At 44.6% G+C, this 16,051-nt stretch overlaps 1 protein-coding gene across 3 annotated transcripts; it reads right to left on the bottom strand.

The window, feature by feature from the left end:
• Positions 1 to 20: 20 nt before the first annotated feature.
• LOC118310953 (acyl-coenzyme A thioesterase 11) lies at positions 21 to 15,664 on the bottom strand. Of its 3 annotated transcripts, XR_007030745.1 has the most exons (18): positions 15,339 to 15,655; positions 12,548 to 12,757; positions 12,380 to 12,449; positions 12,233 to 12,293; positions 11,588 to 11,692; positions 11,378 to 11,513; positions 10,939 to 11,027; positions 10,630 to 10,691; positions 10,145 to 10,264; positions 9,511 to 9,649; positions 7,472 to 7,527; positions 5,580 to 5,646; positions 5,141 to 5,224; positions 4,136 to 4,269; positions 2,700 to 2,867; positions 2,490 to 2,616; positions 1,689 to 2,396; positions 21 to 642 (listed from the first exon to the last, which is right to left on the bottom strand). XR_007030745.1 is itself a non-coding variant. In XM_035634363.2 (17 exons), the coding sequence occupies exons 1-17, from the start codon at positions 15,376 to 15,378 to the stop codon at positions 2,169 to 2,171; spliced, it is 1,896 nt and encodes a 631-aa protein (XP_035490256.2). In that variant the 5' UTR covers positions 15,379 to 15,664; the 3' UTR covers positions 1,624 to 2,168. The 3 variants fall into 3 exon arrangements, 2 of the variants coding, with proteins under 2 accessions (XP_035490256.2, XP_035490257.2); XM_035634363.2 differs by lacking the exon at positions 21 to 642 and having other exon boundaries at positions 1,624 to 2,396; positions 15,339 to 15,664; XM_035634364.2 differs by lacking the exon at positions 21 to 642 and having other exon boundaries at positions 1,624 to 2,396; positions 15,484 to 15,655.
• Between the last annotated feature and the right edge of the window lie 387 nt (positions 15,665 to 16,051).

The following is a 16,051-nucleotide window of genomic DNA, read 5'->3' as shown; positions in this document are numbered from 1 at the left end:
TAAAAAAGGGCAAGAAGACCATCAAACCCCCTGTCTTCCGCATGACAGGCGGAGATACTGTCCACTATACTAACATGGAATTCGCTGGACATGAGGTAGCCAAATCGCCGGCGTAGGGCCATATCAGACAATGCAACATCGGACTCTACGCTGGGTGACTATGACATTTTAGAGCTTTTCTATCCACATCAGATGAATAATCCAAAATTTAGCCATCAGCCTTCCCCAGGCTTTATTCCCCACCCCCATCTGCAAAGCCCCACTCTCTGGAACTGATATCCATGGCGATGGAGATTGAGTCATTTTAATCAAGAATCACAACTATGCCTTTAAAAAGATAAACAATTGATATATGCGTCGAAGCAACTGTAAGCAAAGTGTGACTCCACTTTGTTTGAGCATGCAAGCTACCGTTCAACCAAAACCCATGTTCATTTAAAATAACTCAAACATCAATCACATTGCAAAACCCCCTTTTGAAAATGAAATTAAATATAGGTAACATCAAAATATAAATGAATCCAATTTAGAAGAATGTTCTGTGTATTTTATCTGTCCTGTCTCTAACAGAGAAGAAACTAAAACCTCTGATTGTCAAATATTTGGATTAAAAGCTTACAGCACCAGGTATTCCCAGGCCATCTCCCATCCAAGTACTTACCAGGTCCAACCTATCTTAGCTTCCGAGATCAACGAAATCAGGCGTGAACCAGGCGGTGGGGCCAGTAGCTGCAGTATGCTTTTTAAATCAATTCAAACATCAATCACATTACAAAAGTTGAATAGAATAGACAGTATTATTGATTTGTCCCCTCGTGTAAGTGAATCCATTTGAGAATGTCGCATGTGTATTTATTTGTGAAAAAGCATGTTACTCTGTGTTCAAAATTAGAAATACATTCAGTCAAGAATTATTATGTAGTTCTGTCTCTAATAAAGAAGAAACTAAAACCTCGGATTGTCAAATATGAGAAATAAAAGCTTACAGCACCAGGTATTCTCAGTTATTCCCGCCAGTTTGGAGCTCCTCTCTCCACCGCTGTTTTACAGAAACAGTTCGAGGGGATAGGAGGAAGGATAAAGGAGATAAGTGCGGAAGAGGGTATAACCCGCCAAAGTTAATTGTTACCGACATTTGCTGATTAAAGATAATTATGATATTCATAAAGATGTTTCCACTAATGTGTAATCACCTAATAATTATGAATGATTTTGTTGTTGTTAGCTTTTCATACAGTTGGAAAGGGAGGCTGAGGCGAGGGGTACTCATTTGGTTGCAGTCTGTACCCTCACCTATAGGTGCCACTAAATCCCACTACTCCCCTTACTTTCATGCTCGAACACAACCTATCTAGTAAGCTGATAGGTGGGTAACATGTAAATCCTAGCTGTTTGATTTGGTTACTTTAACATCGTTGTTGCTGAAGCTAAGAGGAGCCAGCGGCGTTGATGGCAGTTGTTGAGTCTGGACAAGAGGCTTGGGTCTGAAAGGTGAGAAGCTGGTGGCATCATAACTGCCATTAAAAGTCACATGATGAAATTAAATGTGGGAGAATTAAATGTGTTTTGGGGGAAAATGAGATTAAATAAAAACAGACGTTGAAAATAAACTCCAATGAAATGTAGTGTTTTAGTCACTGTTATCAGTCATTTATTTGTACCATCAAACTGACTCCAAGTCGCAGCACAGTCAAAGAATTGTGTGGTTGCCATTTCAACTTTGATTGGAAGAACAATGAGCAAACACACTTTGTTCAAAACAGTTTAGGTTCCTATGAAACAAATTAGCTTCTGCTAACTGAAGTCAGCAAAGGCAGACAATTCACCCAACATAATGCCCCACATTTACCGAAAAGGATTGACTTCTAGGCCGTCCATCTTTATACAGTGTCATTGGTCCTAACTAGATAATCAATATCCAATGATACTTTATTTTTTGAGATGAGGTCTGAGTCTTATAATCAGATCTGAGCGTTAAAGTGAGCATTAAGTGTCATGGCATAGTTATTATTGACTCCCTTTGTACAGAATTTTTCTAATATCTTTTTCTATGCCTGTTATAAAAACAATGTTTAAAAAAGTTTAATATCAACCTTTTGTTCGCTAATCATAAGTTGCTGTATAAACAGCAGACTGACCTCAGTATGTGAACTTGTACCATTGACCATCTACAGTTGGGTGCCACTGAGGCCCACTGACAGGCTGTCACAGGTGGGTGTGTCCATATTCGTGGACTGGTATTGGCCAGTTTGCTCCTCTGCGGTGAGCTGCAGCCTGTTCTGAGTCAGGTACTGGCTACAGGAGCAAAAGTTGTGGTAGAAAGAGGAGGAGAGGCCAGCGATGTCAGTGGAGATGTAGGGAAGGACCTCTGGAGACGCCTGGTTATAGTAGCTGATCTGGAAAAAGAAGCACATAATAATGGTCAAGTTTGATAAGATGATGTGTGAAAATATACTTGTTTAATGAGCTAAAGTTGATATTTGTCTCACCAGTGACATGTTGTTTTTGGTCTCCAGTATGGTAAATCCAGCACACAGAACCTCCCCTCGGTTATATCCTTCAGTGGGCGGGTGAGTGGGCAGAGACACTGAACGCAGAGCGATGACATATGGATCTCTGAGGAAAAGGAAAAATCACAAAGTAGGGGTGTGTGACCTTTGACCTGTTACTGGGACATTACAGACAGTCAGTCCACTCACCCACTGCTACACGGCCTCCTCTTGGAAGCCAACAAGATGAAGTCCTGGAGGATTCCCTCTCCCTGACCGGCTGAAGTTTGGGAGCCTACAGCTCCATGACGAACTGACGGGGTAACCACACGATACAGGAAGTCATCATCGTCCACCCGGTGAATCAGCTCGCATTTCCTGGTTTAGGAAAGCACACAGATTTTGATTTTGATTTAAAGTGAAGGAATGGGAACCATGATGTTAAAGGCACAGTTCAACATTGTGTGAAATACACCTATCTGCCATTTTTCTGAGATATGATGAGAATGTTAATAACACTTTAATGCCTATATCATAAACATGAAGCAATAGCCAGCGGTTGGTTCACTTAGCTTAGCATTAAAACAGGAAAAAGGAAGAAACAGTGAATCTTGTTTTATCCAGGTTGCGAAATTCACTTTCCAAAGCCATTTAAGTTCAATATTTAACGCGCTTTATTGTTTAATCTGTATAAAAACGCAGCTTCCCGACCCTGTTTTACCACATATAGCAGGCAGGGGGCGCTGCCTTCCCTGAGCATCAGGTGCAACACTATATGAACATAAACCAAACTACACTATCAGGATTCTTCACAGCAACATGTGAGATCTAACATGTTACATTAAGACTCTCAATGATTTTCATAAATACAATATTTTGACCGAAAACTCTCCAAAAGACATTCTTCTCTGGAGCTGTGGAAATTGTCCTACAAATGTACACTCCATTCTGCAAAACTTATCTGTGTTTGTCAAAACACTATCACTATATTTGATATCCTCGTTGCATCAACGTGTATCTCTCTATATCATCATCTCCTGCAGCTCCTAACACTTGAGGACAGTTCCTTTTCTGCCTGAGCCAGATTAGGAATAAAAACTCTGAGCGTCTTAATATTTTCACTTCCTCAAGGACACTTTTGTAGATATCTCCAAATTTGCAATTCTGTGCGTAGCTCATTTCCTGATTTCCCTGCCAATCCTAATTATTCTGATCTTGGTCTTTTCCTGGAACTTGTGGAAGATGCAATTCCAGCTGATGTTTGGGAGCAGATTTTGCAGAGGGTACAGATATTTTTTGTGCTAAAGCCCACGACACAAACGCTTGACATGCAAATATATTTGAAAGGGTGTCTCCTTCCAGTGATCGATGTCAACAAACTCCAGCAAACTACATGCATATGTTCTGGTACTGTTCCTCCTCAAATAAAATTTAGACTGAGATTTTGGACTAGATATCTAAGGAAGCCAGGAGTTCGGTTTATAAATAACAATTGTTTATTGAATGACTATAAATAAAATTTTTGCAAAAAGGTAAAAAAAAACACCAAACACAGTTTGAGAACCTTTGAATAATTAACCCGATAGATGAGTGATTTTCCTGCTCTGAGACACTTGATGAATACAATTGTGTGTAAAAAGCAGTACCGATAATGTGGGTCCCAGTTCGGTCTGTTGCTCATCTCAGCCAACAGACAAAAGGCTCTGTGAGCAGGAACATCCACCTCTGACTCCACCTTGAAACTCAGCATGGACTTCAGCTCCAGTGTATAAAGACGAACCTGGGAACAAAGGAACAAGAAAAAAAAACATTATCCAAGTAGTGAAGAGTAGTGAAGAGTAGAGAAGAGTAGAGGAGAGCAGTTAAGAGTAGTGAAGAGCAGTGAAGAGTAGTGAAGAGTAGTGAAGAGCAGTATAGAGTAGTGAAGAGTAGAGGAGAGTAGAGGAGAGTAGTGAAGGGCAGTATAGAGTAGTGAAGAGTAGTAAAGAGCAGAGACAAGTAGTGAAGTGTAGAGAAGAGTAGTGAAGAACAGTGAAGAGCAGTATAGAGCAGTGAAGAGCAGCGAAGAGTAGAGGAACGAAGAGCAGTAATGAGCAGGGAAGAGTAGTGAAGGGTAGTGAAGAGCAAGGAAGAGTAGGGAAGAGTACTGACGAGCAGTGAAGAGTAGTAAAGAGCAGTGAAGAGTAGTGAAGATTAGTGGAGAGTGTTGAAGAGTAGAGGAGAGCAGTGAAGAGCAGAGGAGAGCAGTAAAGAGTAGAGAAGAGTAGTGAAGAGTAGAGAAGAGTAGTGAAGAGTAGAGGAGAGTAGTGAAGAGTAGTGAAGATTAGTGGAGAGTGTTGAAGAGTAGAGGAGAGCAGTGAAGAGCAGAGGAGAGCAGTAAAGAGTAGAGAAGAGTAGTGAAGAGTAGAGAAGAGTAGTGAAGAGTAGAGGAGAGTAGTGAAGAGTAGAGAAGAGTAGTGAAGAGTAGAGGAGAGTAGTGAAGAGTAGTGAAGAGTAGAGGAGAGTAGTGAAGAGTAGAGAAGAGTAGTGAAGAGTAGAGAAGAGTAGTGAAGAGTAGAGGAGAGTAGTGAAGAGTAGTGAAGAGTAGAGGAGAGTAGTGAAGAGTAGAGAAGAGTAGTGAAGAGTAGAGGAGAGCAGTGAAGAGCAGATACCTTGTCTTTCTCAGAGCTGAGGCGCCAGTTGTTTCTGGCAGCCAACATCTTCAGCGCTGACACGTTGTTATAGCTCAGATATACCTGGAAAAAACACACAGCACAAACAACTACCTTTTTAACAAATAATTAATAGTGACTGCTCTCACTTTTCAAATAATGACACATTTTTTAGATCTTTAAACATTTTCATGCAGCCATTGATTTGAATTCAAATTCAGTACAGTATGAAAATCCCCCTGCGGACATTCAGTGTTTTCTGAAGATAATTCATCGGCACAGTGAAGTCACAGGTTCTATTTTAACCTTCTAAGCACATGGAGCAAGTTCATCGAGGGTCTGAAGTCAGGCGTCATGACTCCTCATTACTGTGTTCATTCATCACAGCACATGCAGTTGTCAGTATGTAGCCACGAGTGTTTCTGAAGCTTTTCCTCACCTGGTTTCTGGGGTCCCAGGGTACAGACAGAGGGACCTCGCCCTGCGTACGGGAAATGATATACTTCCTGAAACAACAAACGAAGAGAAATGATTTTGATGCTGTCGCCGTGTGAATACATCACTGCTGTTCCATTAAAACTAGTTAAATAAACACTAGATGTTTCAGGATGTTACATTCAGCATGATATAGAATGCTATGTGTCACTTCTGGCACGCTCACAGGAGTGGGTGTGAAATTTAATTATGTGCTAGTGTTGATTTTGTTAATTTAAGCCTGACCATTAACAAATAAGACAAGACAAAGATCAACACCATTAAAACATTAACTGTCACTTTATCAACATGAGATGTTTTTTTTATCTTGAAAAAACAAGAGAAAATTACACGGATTGTTTATTTCATTTGATGAGATCATGGCTGCGCTACACGTTTCTCTTCCTGCACAATCCATTCATCTTTCCGGTGATTCTACACAGCAGCACAAAATGAACACACGGTGTAAGACTGGATCCAGCTATTCACTGAAACACTGTGGCTTTCAGCCTCAAAATCGTCCCTTTTAACAGTAACTTCAAATAAAGCTTTTAAATTCTGTTTCTTCCTTTCAAAACATGCATAATTCCTCCTCAACATAACAGCACGCCGTGCGTGACTCAAAATAAAGTTTAACAAACATAAATTCATTCCTCTTCTCTTACTCGGGACTCCGAACAAAGAAAACCTTCTCCACATCCCATCGTGGCGGCCGCTTTACACCTTCTTCCTCATCCTCTCACTGGTTTCAATGTCCCAGCTTTCCTTTTCTCTCCCACCTGTCCCCCCTCCTCCATCCCCTCCATCTCCTCCTCCACATCCAGGTTACTGCCACCGTCTTGTCGTCCCTCTGCTGCTCCACACCTCTCTCCTCCTCCCCACGCCAACTCCCCTGGGCTCCTCCAAATAGCAGCTCACCCTTCGGCCTCACCATCTCGTCCTTCTCTCTCCTCTAGGATACCCTCCTGCTGGCTCTCCTCCTCCGCACCTGCCACCAGCCCCTCCACCTCTCCCCTTCTCCCACCTTTGGCTCAGCTACTCCTTCTCCTCCGTCGTTCTTCCCTGAGTCCTCTCCTCTCTAGTCCCTCTCGTCCTCCTCCTCCTCCTCCTCCTCTCTCCCACACTCGCGAGCGTAAAGCCCTCTTCCTCCACACCTGAAGCACTTCAGCTCGGGGCCCTCCCGGTAGATATGTCCCGATTTAATGCACAGCCGGCACACTCTCTCCTGCCGATCATGGAGAACTCTGACATGTTCCATCCTTTCAATGGTGTTAAACTGCGTGGAGTAGGGCGGGATCACACTTCATTAGTGAACTGTACCTTTCACAGGATCTGCGCATTTCTGCATTTATACCGTACAATACTTTTTGTTCCCCCTCCTCAATCTCCATAGTGATCTCCAGCCTGTCTGCTCCGTGCGCACGGCAGCACAGGCAGAACAGTTTCTCCTCTCCTTCCATCACCACCATTACTGTCAAACTCCTGCTGAATCTGTCAGTCCCGGCTCCTCCGTTCACCGCCATTGTCCGTCCAAACAAATCCAACACACTCTTCCCCTAACACCAACAGATGTCAGGGGGGTCAGGACTAATACCTCAATCAAAAACAAGCAAACAGAAAAAGGTCTCAGCCTGCAATAAATTCTCCAAAAAAGAAAAGGACAAAACTCATGCTCTCTGGCTCTTTCTCTCGCAACGCCACCAAACTTTTCCCGTAAGCGCGGCAGCACATGAACACTTTATACATTCAACAAGACTCCTAGTGGTTCTCAAGAGAATAAGAATAAGCAACGTCTGTGTTGGAGACTAAAATGAAAACGAGTATGTGCTGGTTACAGGAGTAGACAGGGTGGTTTACCGGTCTAATCTGATCTTCTTCCTGGCTACGGCCTCCTGAAACCTCCTCTCCCCTTCCTGTTGATGAAACACAGAGAGAAGAAACCAGACAAGTCAATGGCAATTCTACAAATATGTGTGTTGTTATCTCCAAGAGTTTAGTGAATGAAGGTAGGGGACTTGACTGAAAGAGGAGAGGTCAAAATGTTACCAGAAAAGGCTCACGTCCTTCAAAATCACTGGATGCTACACCTCCCACAATTCAACTTGATAGTGTCTCTTTCTCGATCCCTCCCCCAGCCCAGAACACATTCAACACCCTTCAAACGCTGGAAGAGGCACTTACTGATGCCCATGCTCTCTCCTTGTGTGGATCTTGGACCAGTTGGCAGGAGTATTTTCTCAGACCTGAGAGAGCTCAGAGGTTGAGGCAGTGTTTTTGTTTGCTTCTTCTTGTCACAGTGGACAGGTCTCCTCAGTGAAAGAGGTTCCATTTTTCTAAGTTGTTGTAATTTTACTCTAAAACTGGTAGCATTGAAAGATCACTGGAGGTTTCCTTCCATAGTGTAAACCAGCGCTTGGGCGAATTTGAAACGGTGCCATTTGCAAATCGCAAAACGGCTGCAGCGCATCTGACCCATGGTTTATACTTTCCTGTCAATGGTTTGACATATTCATGCCGTCCTCCCCGTGTGACAGTCATGCTCACCATTCAAAAGTGACTGCATATAATACACGGATGAAATCAAAGAAAATCATTGCATTAGTGGAGCGGCCTCCGCGGAGCCAGAAGCAACGTTGGACAATTGAGTCCCGAAGAAAAGCCGCACGACAGATGTGCAACAGAAGCTTTCACTGTCAGAAGCTGCAGCTCTAGATCAATTATTCACACTATTATCTTAGAGTTAACCGTGAGACTGAAGCCTCCTCAGTGTGACTCATGAGTCACATCAGGTTTACAGCTCGGACCTTTGTTCAGCCGAGCCCTCACAACTCAGAGACTGAGAGGTTACGTCGGGGCAGCTTCAATGTGACTGCAGTCCCTCGCTGTGTGTGCTGTGGCTTCTTTCAGCTCATTGTTTTAGGTTTCAGGCCTGAAGTTTTACTGTTCCAGTTCAGTTTCCTCCGCTGCATAGTGGGGCAAAAAATACTGTGGCTTTGATGTCCCTCGCAACTTCAACTGGAAGGAAAACACTGCCCACTGGGCAGAGATATATGCATTTATTGTTGCCTTATCACCCAGTAACCTATGTCCTGTGTGTGTAAATCACAGACAAAACAAACTCCGCTTGATTTAAAAGGTCATACATCGCCTATTGTTTATTACTACTAATCTGATTTATACGGTGGCCCTGAGAGCTCACAGCACTGCCACTTGAGAATACATCTTCATCAGTTTGACAACACATGCGCAGCATTTAGAAAACGTGCTGCAAATGGACCGCAACGAAACGGAAGTGTTTCCAGAGGACACTCAAAAGTGATGCACACGTCTGGACACACTTTTTTTTTTTTAATAAATCAAAAGTCACTTTTAATCTCATTTTCCAACACCACTGATGGAAAGAGAACCTCAATAGCACTGCGGGTCAAAATCCGCGGCAACAACAAGCATGTCCAGACGTGTGCATCCCTTTTAAGTGTCCTCTGGAAACACTTCTGTTTCGTTGTGGTCTATTTGCAGTGCGTTTTCTAAACGCTGCGCATGTGTTGTCAAATTGATGATGTTTTCTTAATAAGTTGCAGTGCCACCGTCGATTTACCTTTAGAAGACTTTTCAAAAGCATGCACTGTCAACAGCATGACCTTGATGGAAGACATTCCATTATGTGAAGGGGAACAAAATTCTTTCCATCGGCCTGTATGTTACTGGTGCGTGTCCGGACACAGGTCGGTGCATCATCACGTTCTGAGAGTCAGTAGAAGTCGGTAATTTATCACGACGCCTCAGAAAACTGCAACTGCAACAATGTTACACCTCAACTCATGTTTATTTCTTGTGTGTGTGACGCTTTACTGAATTATGTGCATCTGTCGAATCATTATGTTCACTTAGCTTACCAGGGGTTCAGGTCGTATCCGTGGTAACGTACACGGCTTCCTGTGGTCATCGAGCACCTCAAAGATCATGAAGGCAGAGTTTATGTGTCGGTTAGGTCCCTCCTCCTGATAGGCCTCTGCTCGCACCCCCACCTCGATGCTGCAGTCAAAGACACGTAAATAGCCATCTTCTTAAATTCATATTGTATTTAGATACTGTACCAATTCTGGTGCTGTAGCCCTTGAAAGGGGCTACTTGCACAACCACGTCCAGGTTCTATTTAGTACTGCTCAACTGTTTCCGGGCCGTTTTGGCTCTACAAGCTGATTGGTGACGAAGGGTCTGCAGCAGACCTCCGTGTGAGAGGTGATGGAGAAATGATCCCGGCATATGTCACCGTCGGACACCCATGAAAACGAACAAAGTGGGACACAGCAGCGCTCCGAGTACGTCTTCATCTGTTTTTAAAAAAGGTCCCGTTTTGGACATTTCCCTGCTTAACACCCGAGACAAACCTCTGAATGAAGCCGCGAGTAAACAGTAACGGTGAACAGGCGCATTATTTTGAAACGGAAGTACGTCACGAAGCCCAGTGCGTGTAGTGTATACTGAGCTGTTATCTGCACCTGTTTTTAAGACAGCATACTGTGATACCTGTTTTTAAAGGCATTGTTGACGATGGCCCTCAGCAGTAGGCGGTCTCCAACTTGAGAAGGGCCTCGGAAAGTGAACATGTCGATGGTGCGGAGAGTCGGGTGAGCCTGACACAGACGACTGCATAAAGAGAGGATCGTACAGTCAGAACAATAAGAACACATGGGGGACACAAGAATGAATGTGTGTTAACATAAAAAGTAGCGGGCGTCAGTCAAAAGCTCCAGTGAAGATCTTTAAGCCTTTTTAGCCTTTGCTAAAAGCTCAAAATCCTGAGTCAGTTCCACAGAGGAGCCAGATGTTTACCAGTTTTACAGAGAATTGAACATCAGCTGAAAAAACGATTTCCTGTCAATCAACGACTGCTTAACCAGCTCTGAGCTTGGGTATCTCGAACAACAAACACATTGAAGTGAGCTTCGCTTTCTGATGAACATCTTTACGCATGTAATTCGTTTTTATGTTCATTTGGTGAGAGACTATACCTGGCAGCAATCGTAGCTACATTCACCATCCAGGCCATGATCTGTCCTCCGAATGTGTTCACCTGGTGATCAGACAAACAGAGCAGAGACCCTCAACACTAGAATAACCCCACGAAGAGCAAGTCACTAAATATCTGATGTGTAGATTCACACGATGTTGCACAATAGCAGCATATGATAACCCGAGAGGAACTATTTGCTGCATTTTACAAAGAGGTGAATTGGATTAAAATCACTTAATGCCCCTTTAATTGGACACATAAAATCCAAATCATGGAGAGATGAGTTGAAAATACATAAATACATCACCTGATGGTTGGCATGTGGAGGGAGAACCAGCTCAACACTCTCCACCTTGGTCTTCTCTGCTGCCACTGCATTGTCTACTGCTGTCTCAACTGTCTCACACACACACACACACACACACACAAACACACACAACAGATATAAATGGTCGTTATCAGCTGTTCACTACAGTTCACACTCAAATAAGAGGGAGAAGTACATTTGTGATGGACTATTTTCAGTAGTGGATTCATCCACGTTTGGTGCTCGAGTGTGTATCAAGGCAGCAGCAAGGCAGTGTACAGTGTGAGTGTGTGTGTGTGTGTGTGTGTGGTAGGTTCACTGTAGCATTCTTGGTATTTGTACAAGCAAAGTTTCCTTGTTTCTTTGTTCCTGTGTTGTTGTGCTCTGACACTCATACACGGTGTTCTTCATGAGGAATGAGGTCTGCTGTCACACCCACCCTGCTGGACGGAGCCGTGGGAGAGCAGGTCTCTGATGATGTCATCGTGTACCATCCTGACCCTCCGTCTCTCGGCCGCCACGCTGTATTCAACCTGCTCCCTCTGAGTCTGAGGGAGGACGGGCTTCAAGGTCACCTGTGAGGGCGTGTCAGTAAATGTGAGTCACACACACACACACTCACACACACAGAAGCCAGGAAGGTCATTACCTTCTCTCCAGTGTTTGTGCGCTGAGTTACAAAGGTGGCGTAGGCATGACAAACTCTCCAGTGACGATCAGTGAACAGGTCCTCACAGCTAACCTGTACGCCCACCTGACATGGAAGACAAGTATTTTTCATTTATATTCTGAGACAATACACTCTCAATGTAATCTGTGTCTCATATATATATATATATATACTGAATCTTTACTATACATTATATAGTTGGTTGAGAACAAAATGACGTAACAACCGTCACAGATGGCTGGATTCAAAATCACACCGAAGATCGGAGTAAAAAATGGTCCCTGCGTTCCTGTATGCACTCTGGACAACATCTGGGCAGCTGATTAATATACTTTCATTTGCATTTCGGAGGCCGAACATTCGGTGCGTGTCGAGTCTCGGCTCTCGTCTAATCTGGGACAACCTCACAAGATACAACGACGTCAAGCGACCAAGACGTGGAACAAGTCAAAAGGTCGGGAACAACTTCCGCGTTTGTGAAGATGATCCAGAAAAAAATCGGAGCGCAGAAAAGGCCAATGGAAAATGGGAAATTCGCAAATCTACCGCGAGTTTGGAAAAATCCCCTGAAAAGTGTGAGTAAGAACAAACATAATGCGACAAGAACAGAGTGTGAACTCTGACCTCCATGCTGGTGTTGAAGGCTCTGTTCACCTTGGCCCTGATGTTCACCACCTGACCCACACTGGACAAAGAGACACAAAGGAGGAGTGAGTATATACTGCACTCACACACACACACACACACACACACACACACCCTTCCTGTTACCTGATGGTGTGCTCAAAGTGGATGTCATCCATCGAAGCAGTGACGCAGGGACTTTGAGCGTGTCTCTCAGCTGCTCATGTGAAACAGACACGTCACATCCTGGTTACAACACACACACATTTCAACACACACATTTCCACGCATTTCAACACACACGCACACACTCACCGGAGAGGCAGGCGGAGGAGTCGATCCACTTGAGCAGCTGTCCCACGCTCAGCTCGTGGCGATGGTTGCTGTGGCAGGGCATCACGATCTGACTCATTTTCACCTCTGTTGGGTTCACACTCGCACCGTCCTCTTCTTCCTCCTCCTCCTCCTCTTCCTCCTCCTCCTCTTTCTCCACATCAACAGTCACTCTAGAACTCATCTTCAAACCTGAGGGGAGAGGATCATAGATGTGTCCTGGCACTTGACACAACCCCGACCAGCTCTGTGACTAGAGCTGCAATAGTTAATCCATTAATCGATTAGTGATCGACTACTAAATTAAGCGTCAACTATTTTGATAATCGATTAATAGGTTAAATTCTCTGATTTCAGCTTCTTAACTGTGAATATGTTCTGTGTCCTTTGCTCCTCTGTGACTGTAAACTGAATATCTTTGGTGTAAGAACAAAATTAAACATCATCTTTTGGTTTTCGAGAAACACGATCGACAGTTTTCACCATTTGATGACATTTCATTGGGCCAAACAACTTATCGATTAATGGAGAAAATAATCCACAGATTAAGCGATAATGAAAATAATTGTTAGTTTCAGCTCTATCTGTGACCACTGAGCGTGTTGGATAACTACTGCTTCTCCTGCTACGAGCAGAGAGACAATACACTGCTATTTCAAAACACCATTAGCAGTTAAATGAATGAAACATAGATCATAAATCAAATGAAAAAATCCTGCATTACTTCCTCTGTTTCTATTCTAATCGACGGCCCTCACTGAGCGCATTTACTGTCAGATTGCAGGTCAGGAGTCAGGAGGCTTGGCAGGGGTCTGAAGATAATAATTATAATAATACATGATATAACAAACAATGTTGATTGGGGCGGGGGGGGTCTAGGGATAGGCAGAGGAGAAGAGATGGTTTTGAGGGAGTCGGATTCGCGGATCTCTTGGGGGAGGGAGTTCCACAGCCTGGGAGCAGACCTGGAGAAAGCTCTGTCCCCAAAGCTGCGGAGGTTGGTTTTATGGGTGGAGAGGAGGTGGACCTGAGGGACCGTGGGGGGTAATATAGAGGGAGAGGAGGTCGGTGAGATAAGGGGGAGCAAGATGGTGGCGGGCTTTGAAGGTGAGGACCAGGATCTTGAAGGTGATCCGGTGGGAGGTGGGAGCCAGTGGAGTTGTTTTAGGACTGGGGTGATGTGGTGCCAGGATCTGGTGTGACTGATGAGACGGGCGGCTGCGTTCTGGACCAGTTGGAGTCTGTTGATGGAGCTGGAGCTGACGCCACAGAGGAGTGAGTCACAGTAGTTGATACGGGAGGAAATGAGGGCGGCGAGGGGACATGAGTGAGGTCTGATCTTGGCGATATAATGATGGACAGTAGCTTGTGTCGATGGAGAGTCACTTTAATAAACTGATCGATAAAAAGCTGCAACACGAAGCTGCAGTCCTGCATGTGATTCGTTCTAAAGGACAAGTCCACCTCTTACATGACTGCTGCGTTTCAGCGTTGCTGATACAGGTTTGCCAGCGGGTTTGTCTTCCATGGGTTTGAACCAAAATCTGTCAAATACCATTTACCAAAGGCAGCTGGACAGTCACACGTGTGTGGTGTGTACTGCAGCACGAACACGCAGACTGTACACTCTACACATAGACACGACAACCTCAGCACTAACTTTTCTAAGTGATCCCATCGAAGCCTGTCACGATCATCACGTCGCCGACTGATCGCGCTGATATGAACTCCATCACCTTCATTCAGCTCCATAACAGCCGTTGTGTTTGTTGACATGAGAGTGAACGTGTCTAAAACAGTCCAGTGAGTCTCAGTAAGTTCTCGTCGTGTGATTCATCAGTTACTGATTTGGTCTATAAAATGTCAGACAATATGGATTTCTTCCTATTTTGCTAAAGGCACCGTGTCTTCACATTGCTTGTTGTGTCTGAGGCCTGAACACAAGTGTAAACTCTGGATCACATTTCAGCAGCGACACACATCATGTAGGACGACTCGCCATGCATCGACCAATACTCCGGAACTGTGAGCTCACACGACTCTGTATCAAAAAATGGTCTTAATATGACGATAAGAGACGTCGACTCCACTGGTCGAAGGTCAGTCCGTCTAGACTTAGACCAGAGTTGGACCCCACGTGCCACAGGAGTAAACTAGGCCCTATAAACCTGTTACATATGTTTTGGACATGTCCAAGACCTCATAATTTGGACATTCTTTCTGAAATACTAAAGGAGCCGATTGATCCAGTCCCTGTATCTGTGCTGTTTGGCCTTATATCACAGGATATGAAATAATAAATGTAACATGCTGGCCTTTTTCACTTTGTTGCCCAGATGGAAAGACCCTCCAGCCCCTTCGTATTCTCGGTGGATGACAGAAGTTATGCATTGTCTTAAACTGGGAAAAAAATATATCACTAAAGTATATTTTTTATAATGGTTAAATAGTGTTAAGTGTCACAGGTTTGAAGGAGCAGGACCCAGATGAAGGTAAGAAGGAATAAGGGAGTATTTAATAGCTAAGGAAACAAAAAGCAGACTTAAATAAACAAAATTCAACTCTCCAAACCTCAAATCCAAAACACCAAAGTAAACTTCAACAGCATAATAGAATTCCTGAAATTCAGTGATGGCTTTTTGGTTTTGGTGAGCCACCCCGAGAGGTCCGGTGGCCCCACCTGGCCCCCCGTGGAAAGGTTCTGGGAGCGCCACTGGCAGCAACAGTAGTTGTTGTTGTTGTTATCTTTGAGAGGCGTCGATCCGTGACTCACCGGTGGAGCGATGGCCACACACTGGACTCCACCGCGACATGATCACTTCTCCAGAAGGCGATAAGTGCGGACTCAGTTCTACATGACAGGATTCATCGGCGCCATGCTGTGCTCAAATGTTACCTCGGTTAAACGGGTTGCTCACCTCACCAGCAGCCGCCTGAGCTGACGCTCCTGTCGTCGGCGGACAGTCGACTCGAGTGTCCGGCGGAGCGGAGGGGAACTCACCTGACGGCGGCCCGAGCGTGTTCCGGTGGCACCTTTCAAAGTAAAAGCCTCCCCGCTGCCACAACACGTCAGCCGACGTCTCGGAGGAACTGAATGAACGCGGGAAATCATTATTCAGTGTAGCGTGAGCTACAACCACATGAACTCTATGCAAGAACCGTGCCTTATCCACAAAGCTAGATTGACTTCATAAAATGACACGGCGGTGAAGGCAGAGGAAACTACTTCCGGTTTTTGTATTTGGCGAACTTTACTGAACCCAACCTTAACTTTAGATTGACAAGAACATCGTCATGATGAAGCGCTGACTCACCTCTGCACAGTGTGTGTGTGTGTGTGTGTGTGTGTGTGTGTGTGTGTGTGTTTTCACTGTTCCCTGTGCTGGTCGCTCGTGTCGGGCTGTATTTGTGGGCGTGTCCCGGCCTCTCCAGGGTCCCGCCTCTCCAGGGTGTCAGTCGGCTTGTATGATGATGCAGTGGCGCCCC

The sequence above is a fragment of the Scophthalmus maximus genome, chromosome 5 (genome assembly GCF_022379125.1).
Source record: "Scophthalmus maximus strain ysfricsl-2021 chromosome 5, ASM2237912v1, whole genome shotgun sequence".
Lineage (NCBI taxonomy): Eukaryota > Metazoa > Chordata > Actinopteri > Pleuronectiformes > Scophthalmidae > Scophthalmus > Scophthalmus maximus.
Note: the sequence above shows the minus strand (reverse complement) of the source record. Positions and strands in the feature narration are given on the sequence as shown.